This window comes from Stegostoma tigrinum, chromosome 47 (assembly GCF_030684315.1).
Source record: "Stegostoma tigrinum isolate sSteTig4 chromosome 47, sSteTig4.hap1, whole genome shotgun sequence".
NCBI lineage: Eukaryota > Metazoa > Chordata > Chondrichthyes > Orectolobiformes > Stegostomatidae > Stegostoma > Stegostoma tigrinum.
Genome location: NC_081400.1, coordinates 4,255,617 through 4,264,258, shown reverse-complemented (window position 1 = coordinate 4,264,258; position 8,642 = coordinate 4,255,617). Strand labels below are relative to the sequence as shown.

At 53.9% G+C, this 8,642-nt stretch overlaps 1 protein-coding gene across 1 annotated transcript; it reads left to right on the top strand.

The window, feature by feature from the left end:
• The first annotated feature begins 5,506 nt into the window (after positions 1-5,506).
• On the top strand, positions 5,507-7,878 carry mrps21 (mitochondrial ribosomal protein S21). Its single transcript, XM_048526619.2, has 2 exons — positions 5,507-5,636; positions 7,453-7,878. The coding sequence occupies exons 1-2, from the start codon at positions 5,554-5,556 to the stop codon at positions 7,631-7,633; spliced, it is 264 nt and encodes an 87-aa protein (XP_048382576.1). The 5' UTR covers positions 5,507-5,553; the 3' UTR covers positions 7,634-7,878.
• Positions 7,879-8,642: the final 764 nt, after the last annotated feature.

The following is an 8,642-nucleotide window of genomic DNA, read 5'->3' as shown; positions in this document are numbered from 1 at the left end:
CAGGCCCTGCCGGAGGGTCAGGGCGGACGGAGTGGGCACTGTCAGACAGTCAGCGCTGAGGGAGTGGGCACTGTCGGAGGGTCAGTGCCGAGGGAGCGGGTGCTGTTGGAGGGTCAGCGCTGAGGGAAGAGGGCGCTGTCGGAGGGTCAGTGCTGAGGGAGCGGGCACTGTCGGAGGGTCAGTGCTGAGGGAGTAGGCACTGTCAGAGGATCAGTGCTGAGGGAGTGGGCGCTGTCGGAAGGTCAGCGTTGAGGGAACAGGCACTGTCGGAGGGTCAGTGCTGAGGGAGCAGGCACTGTCGGAGGGTCAGCGCTGAGGGAGTGGGCACTGTTGGAGGGTCAGCATTTGAGGGAGCGGGCACTGTCGGAGGATCAGCGCTGAGGGAGCGGGCACTGTCGGAGGGTCAGCGCTGAGGGAGTGGGCACCGTCGGAGGGTCAGTGCTGATGGACTGGGCACTGTCGGAGGGTCAGTGCTGAGGGACTGGGCACTGTCGAAGGGTCAGTGCTGAGGGAGTGGGCACTGTCGGAGGATCAGCGCTGAGGGAGCGGGCACTGTCGGAGGGTCAGCGCTGAGGGAATGGGCACTGTCGGAGGGGCAGTGCTGAGGAAAGGGGAATTTCAGGGGCCCTTTAAGTTAGACTACACAGAGAGGGGTGGAGTAGATCCCACACCGATGCCACCACCTGGGAATTCTCAGACGATTTTGCCGAGAACAGATTAAAGTGGGTTATGATCACATTGCTGAGAGTGAGGGCTCGCGGTGAGCAGAGTCCTGCATTCTTGATATTTCAACAGGGGCCACACATCAGAACTGTACCTCACTGGCTATTAAACTCCAGGTGCTAGTAAAATGTACATTCTGGCTGTATCTTAGCTCACTCACTCACTGGGCAAACTTTGTACGTGGTTGAGATTAAAATATTTCAGGGTCTTAAAAAACACTTCCATGTAGAGCGTTCTGCAATAATACTCTTAACGTTCCAGTCAGGAGCGATTGAACAGAATAAAGATAATGCTTTGTTTCCCTCAGCGAGGGTGATAGACCCTGGCGTTCTGTTCCAAAGCCCAGTGAATGACATTTTTAGATTTGCACAGCAAGATCCCACAACACTTCTGGTTTGTATTTCATGTTGAGGGAAGGATTTTGTCTACGACACAGAATTCACCACAACACCCCCTCCCCGTCTGTGTCACCCGCTTTCTGTCTCTGCACCCCCTCCAGCCCCCTACACCCCCTCCCTGTCTCTGTCACCCCCTCCAGCCCCTTACACCCCCTCCCTATCTCTGTCACCCCCTCCAGCACCCTACACCCCCTCCCTATCTCAGACACCCCCTCCCTGTCTCTGTCACCCCCTCCCTGTGTCTGTCACCCCCTCCAGCCCCCTACAACCCCTCCCTATCTCAGTCACCCACTCCCTGTCTCTGTCACCCCCTCCAGCCCCTTACACCCCCTCCGTATCTCTGTCACCCCCTCCACCACCCTACACCCCCTCCCTATCTCAGTCACCCCCTCCCTGTCTCTGTCACCCCCTCCATCCCCCTACAGCCCCTCCCTATCTCTGTCACCCCCCCTGTTTAATACTGTCCCAGACAGGATGGAAACAGCTAGTAGTAATTTTCCAAATAATGCTGAGTGCATCCCCCTGGGGCTGAAGACAGGTTGCTGGGGGGGATGCGGTTTGGAGGTTGGTGGTGGGGACAGGATGTGACCCAGTCATGGCGCTCCGTATCGATATTTGTCTCTGAAGAGAGTAATATCCATCTGCCCTGCCATTAGCATTGGAAATGCGAGGGGCTTTGGGGTTGGGGGAGGTGGGGGGAGTTGCAGGGCAGGCGAGGAGAAGAGCGGTGGAGCTGGGAGAGACATGGGAGCGAAGCCAGGCCTCAGGCATGAGTCGCCGAGTTTGGACAGCCTGGTCTGACTGGCTGCTCGACTGTGGGTGGCGGCAGGTGGTCTGTGAGAGTGAGTCACGCACACCCACACGCACAGAGTCTGGTCGGACAGGGATTGGGCGAATGAATGACTGTGTTGTGTAGCTCCAGACATGGACAAATGACAGTGTGGACAGCGTGGCTTCAAGGCAAGCTTGGGCCTACCCTCAGGGACATCAGCGTTCCTTTTCACAACCTCCCCCCCCCACCAGAATTCCTCAGCACCAAGTGATTAATCAAACTGTAGCCATTGTTGCAACGTAGACCCTTGTAATGTGGCGGCCGCCAATTCACGCACAGCAAGATCCCACAAGCGATGCTTGTGCCCAGATCAACCGATACAGAGAGAGGGAGGCATATGGTCAAGGATATCACAGTCTCGGACTCAACTCATTCAAAATACTGACCCTCCAACACCGCCTGCTCCCTCAGCACTGACCCTCCGACAGTGCCCGCTCCCTCAGCACTGACCCTCCGACAGCGCCCGCTCCCTCAGCACTGACCCTCCGACAGCGCCCACTCCCTCAGCACTGACCCTCCGACAGTGCCTGCTCCCTCAGCACTGACCCTCCGACAGCGCCCGCTCCCTCAGCACTGACCCTCCGACAGTGCCTGCTCCCTCAGCACTGACCCTCCGACAGTGCCCGCTCCCTCAGCACTGACCCTCCGACAGCGCCCGCTCCCTCAGCACTGACCCTCCGACAGCGCCCGCTCCCTCAGCACTGACCCTCCGACAGTGCCCGCTCCCTCAGCACTGACCCTCCGACAGCGCCCGCTCCCTCAGCACTGACCCTCCAACAGTGCCCGCTCCCTCAGCACTGACCCCCCGACAGTATGGAAAGTGTCAAATTGCCTATGTTGACAGTAAGGATGAGGATGAAATGTTTTATATAAACGGGGAGAGATTGTGGAGCCCTGAGGCGCTGACCTGCTGCATGACTCACTGAAAAAGTTAGTCTGCAGCTGCAGCGAGTAGGTGGGAAACCTGAGAGCATTTTACAGCTTACCGCGAGGGGAGATGAAAGCAAAGGGAAGGAGGCTATGATTCAGCCGTAGCAGGCATTGGTTGAGGTCACATGTGCAGGATAATGTTCAGTATCTGTGTCCTTTGTTTGGAAGGCCATAAGTGCACTGGAAGCAATTTAATGAGGTTTAGTAGACTAGTAGTTACATAGATGAGGATCTGCAGTGATTTGGCTGTGTGGATTCAGAATTAGCTTGCTCATAGCAGGCAGACGGTTGAGATGGAAGGATTTTTTTCAGGCTGGAGGTCCTTGACTGGTGGTGTTCCACAGGGATCTGTACTCGGACCTCTGCTCTTTGTGATAGATATAAATGACTTTGATGAAAATGTTGTTGGGTGGGTTAATACGTTTGCAGATACACAGAGATAGGGAGATAATGTCGTCCAAGAATGCAGATATAGATCAGTTGCAGAGCTGGGCAGATGGCGTTTAATCTGGGCAAACATGTTTTGGGCAATTATGCAGAAGTATACAGATCGTAACAGGACCCCAAACAGCATCGATGTGCAGATGGATCTTGGGGTTCAAGGCATAGGGTGGTAAAGAAGGTTTTACAGGTGGGGGAATTCAGCACAAGAGTCAGGATGTCACTTTGCAGCTTCATAAAACTTCGGTTAGGCCACACTTAAAAGTGTTGCGTTCAATTCTGGTCACCACATTACAGGAAGGAATGTGGAGAGGGTGCAGAAGCAGGTTAGCAGGATGCTGCCTCGATTAGAGGGTATGAGCTATCAGGAAGGGCTAGAAAAACGCAGGATGTTTTCTCTGGAGGCTGAGGGGAGACTTGGTAGAAGTCGATAAAATTATGAGGCGTAGATAGAGTTGACGGTCAGAGTTGAAACGTCTAAAACTAGATGGCACGCATTTAAGGTGATGGGTGGGGGGGGAGGTTCAATGCAAGAGACAACTTTTTTTTAAACACAGAGAGTGGAAGGAGTCTGGAACACATCGCCGGGGGTGAGGCAGATAGTTTAGAGGCATTTAGAATTTGCCAGCGAATATGCAAGGAATGGAGGGATAAGGACCAAAAGGGATCAATTTATTTTGGCGTTGTGTTCGGCACAAAATTGCGGGCTGAAGCGAATGTTCCTGTGCTGCGCAGCTCTGTGTTCCAATACCTGGAATGGGCGGCTTGTCTTTTGAGGAATGTTGGAAGGGCTGGGCTAAAAGGGCTAGCCTTGTTTGAAAGACAGAAGATCCTGAGGGGCTAAAATTGTTACAGAGATAGCAGGAACTGCCGATGCTGGAGAGTCTGAGATGAACACAGCAGGCCAAGCAGCATCAGAGGAGCAGGAAAGCTGATGTTTTGGGCCTAGGCCCTTCTTCAAGGCAAATTACTCATTGGAGTTTAGAAGCATGGCTACAAGTGTGAGTATTTTATGGAAACATATAATTCTGAGGAGGCTGGACAAGGCAGAAGCCGTGTGGAGGTATTCCCTCGTGGGGAAATCGAGAACCTGGGATGCACAGTTTCAGAAAAGGGGTCTCCCATGTGAGTCAAGAATGAAAGACAAGTATCTAATTGGTGCCAAGTGCTTTGGGCTAGGCCGAGTTGGTGAAATCAGGAATGGGAGAAGGCCATTCAGCCCCTCGAATCTGCTCCACCCCTAGAGAGACTTGCAAATTCTGACGTTGCGAGGGGCGGGAGAGGGGATAAAAATGGAGGAAGGATGGGGCTCTGCCAGCTAAAATGGAGGCAAGGGGGTATCTCCTCTCTCAGAGGGTCATGGGTCAGTGGAGCTCTCTCCCTCAGAGGGTGCGTCATTGGGTGTACTCGGGGCTGAGTTAGATCTCTGATGGACGAGGGCCAAGGGGTGTGGACAGATTGAAATGTGGAGTTGAGGCTTTGTCTGTAGAATTATCGAGGTTACAGCATGGAACAGGCTGCCAGAGGTCGTGGTGGAGGTGAGTACAATTTTATCATTTAAGAAACATTTGGACAGGCACATGGATGGGATGGGGTGTTGGTGGAGGCCGTTTGGCCCAACCTGTCCATGCTGCCCAGTTCTCACAATTAGTCTAGTCCCGTTTGCCTGCGTTTGGTCATATCCCTCCATACCATGTACCCGTCCAAATGTTTCATCAGTGATGAGGTTCTACTCACTTCCAACACTACCTCTGGCAGTCCATTCCTGGTCTGCCATGGTCTCAGCTGATAGCCACAAGGGGCTGAATGGCCTCAACCTTATTTTTGAGACCTTAAAAGCATCAGAAATGACATGGAGCTCCACTCTGAGGAGTAGAAGATGAACCATTCGCAAGATTTGCTGGTTATTTCATTCTGGGATGGGGCAGAAAAGGAAAGTCAAAATGTAAAAACAAAAGGTGAAATGGAAATCCAATCTCCATATGGTGAATCAATTTTTCTGGTAAATGTTCCAGTCAATTCCTAAAATCGTGATAAATTAATATAAAAACTCTGCACTGGATGTATATTGAATTATATCTGGAAAATGTGGCAGTGGATGCTGGAAGGGGGGCGGAACCTTTGAGCGGGGATCAAGGTTGCCGGGGCCGGGGGTGGAAAGGCGGCAGCTCCGTGGACCGTCGCCTTTCCCTCTTCCCCCGGATCGGCTTCCGGCTTCGACCCCTCACGATGGCGGCTCACGCCCGGTTCGTGGCGCGGACGGTGATGGTTCAGGGAGGCGAAGTGGAGGCGGCTTATCGGACCCTGACCCGGTGAGAGGGAACCGCCCCCCGGGGAGGAGGCACGGGAAAAGGGACTATTCGGCAGTGGGGGGCGTCGCGCAGTTACATTGCTCCTCCCTATCTCTGTCACCCCCCTCCAGCCTTGTATACACCCCCTCCCTATCTCTGTCACCCCCTCCAGCCCCCCACACCCCCTCCCTATCTCTGTCACCTCCTCCAGTCCCCTACACCCCCTCCCTATCTCTGTCACCCCCCTCCAGCCTTGTATACACCCCCTCCCTATCTCTGTCACCCCCTCCAGCCCCCCACACCCCCTCCCTATCTCTGTCACCCCCCTCCAGCCCTGTATACACCCCCTCCCTATCTCTGTCACCCCCTCCAGCCCCCCACACCCCCTCCCTATCTCTGTCACCCCCCTCCAGCCCTGTATACACCCCCTCCCTATCTCTGTGCCCATCCAATTCTGGCAAAATGTGCATCATCTCCATCTACACACGCACAGACACACACACACACACCCTCCTGTTCCCTTTGCCCACGACCAGCGATCTCACGTGGTTGCTGTCTGCCTCATTTCTGGACTGTTGGCAACTTGTGGCTCACTCTGCTTCCTGAGTCTCAGCCACAGTCAAAATCTCACTGGACACACCCTGACTTGAGCCAAGGGCGAGAGCTGAAGGCATTTGAGTGTTGCTCAGCGAACAGACCAAACCCTAGTGTTCGGTTGCTGCTTTTCATATTGTCCATCAATCCTTAGTCACTCTCTCGCTCTCTCTCATGTTTGTTTTTCTGTTAGAGATCATGGGAAGCAGGAATAGTCCATTTGCCTTCCCTGGTGAAACTCAGCTTGGCAGCATCGATGGAGGGAAAGCTGAGTTAATGTTTTCGGATCCAGCCACCCTCCTCCAGAGGGGTCTGAGGAAGGCTCAGTGGATCCAAAGGGTTAACTTTGCTCTCTCTTCCCCATCGCTGCTGCCAAGCTGAGTTTCACCAGCAATTTCTAATTTTAGTTTCTGCATTCCCAACATCTACAGTTCTTGGGGTTTCCTTCCCACTCCCTCTCATCTGTCTGACCACGTCTCGAGTATATTCAGTGACACAGCCCCCGCTGCTGTTTGAGGCAGAAAAGCCCACCAACTCGCGATTCCCTGCCCCCAAGAGAAGAAATTCCTCCCCCTCCATCTTAAACGGGAGGCCTCAAATTCTTAAAATTGCAGACTGTAGTTCTTGAATCGCCAGTATTTCTCCCTTTACAACCTGAGCGTAAAAACGAGACATGATTTGCGATTCCTTCTGGCCTTTCACTAATTTGGGAGGGGGGAGCGGCGGGGAGTCCCATTTCGCCACTCAGCCCAGGAAAATCTTCCAACTCCACAGAAAATGCAGAGACTGATATGCTAACAGCAAGCTTCAACAAATAACAACATGATAATGTGCCAGGCTGTCTGTTTCCAGCACTGTCAGTTGAGGAATAAATATTGCTCCAGGACACCAGAAAGAATGAACTCTCTTCTCCGCTCCAATCATGATTCGGAAACCCCCGACGAAATCCCTGCCCACTCACTGCAGTGTGTTACAGTATTGGCTGTGTTTCTGCACGCCACAGAGGGAGAAGGGACTTCAGTTTATCAGTTCTGTGATAGGCTGGAGTCCAGCATCTCAGCATTTCCTCGGCGCTGAACCCCCCCCCCCCCCACCGGCAGCGCCCACTCCCTCGGCACTGAACCCACCACACTTACAGTGCTGCGTTCCCTCAGGGGAGCTGGGGGCAGCGAGGCGCGGATGGGGATGGTTTGGATTTCGAAGCTTCCTGCACCGTCTGCTAACTGCGCTCCCCTCTGCCTAGGATCCTAACCACGGACGGGATTATCGACGAGGCGAAAAGGCGGCGCTATTACGAGAAGCCATGCCGGAAACGGATCCGAGAGAATTACGAGAACTGCCGGCGGATCTACAACACCGAGATGGCCCGGAAGCTGGCCTTCCTGATGAGGAAGAACCGGCAGGACCCGTGGCTGGGCTGTTAGGGTTTCTGCGTGGTGTCGCTGGGTTACCTGAGAGAGACATCCTTCCCCAGCCTGGATAATTCGTTGTTTGGCAATGATCTTGCAGTTAAAGTGTCAGGGGTGGGGGTGGGCAACCCCAGGTGGACTCTGGTTCCTTGCTGACGGTCACTTTGCTGTTAATCAGGCGCTGCAGATCAGGAGGTGCAGCCCAGTGTGTGCTGGTGGGTTGGAGGGAGCAGCCTTTTCAATAAACAAAATAAAACTGAGCCCATCTCTGATAAATCTTGAGTCTTTGAGCACCCCTCCCCAACTCCCATCGCACTGGAACCTTCACTGCTGGAGGAATTCTGCCCCACCCAACCCTTCTGCGCCCTCCTTTAACATCCCTCAGTGAAACGGACTCCCTTTGGCTAAGGAAAGCTGACAGGCTGAGGAAACTGAGAGTGTTAATGGGAACTGCAGATGCTGGAGAATCCAAGATAATGAAATGTGAGGCTGGATGAACACAGCAGGCTGAGCAGCATCTCAGGAGCACAAAAGCTGACGTTTCGGGCCTAGACCCTTCATCAGAGAGGGGGATGGGGTGGGGGTTCTGGAATAAATAGGGAGAGAGGGGGAGGCGGACCGAAGATGGAGAGAAAAGAAGATAGGTGGAGAGAGTATAGGTGGGGAGGTAGGGAGGGGATAGGTCAGTCCAGGGAAGACGGACAGGTCAAGGAGGTGGGATGAGGTTAGTAGGTAGGAAATGGAGGTGCGGCTTGGGGTGGGAGGAAGGGATGGTGAAAGGAAGAACAGGTTAGGGAGGCAGAGACAGGTTGGACTGGGTTTGGGATGCAGTGGGTGGAGGGGGCGAGCTGGGCTGGTTTTGGGATGCGGTGGGGGAAGGGGAGATTTTGAAGCTGGTGAAGTCCACATTGATACCATTGGGCTGCAGGGTTCCCAAGCGGAATATGAGTTGCTCTCTCCGTGACTCCCTTGTTCGCTCCACACTGCCCTCCAACCCCACCACACCCGGCACCTTCCCCTGCAA

Coding starts and splice junctions, on each gene's coding strand:
- mrps21 (XM_048526619.2), top strand. CDS start 5,554: ATGGCGGCTCACGCCCGGTTCGTGGCGCGGACGGTGATGGTTCAGGGA. Junction 5,637..7,452: donor GCTTATCGGACCCTGACCCG/GTGAGAGGGAAC, acceptor CCCTCTGCCTAG/GATCCTAACCACGGACGGGA.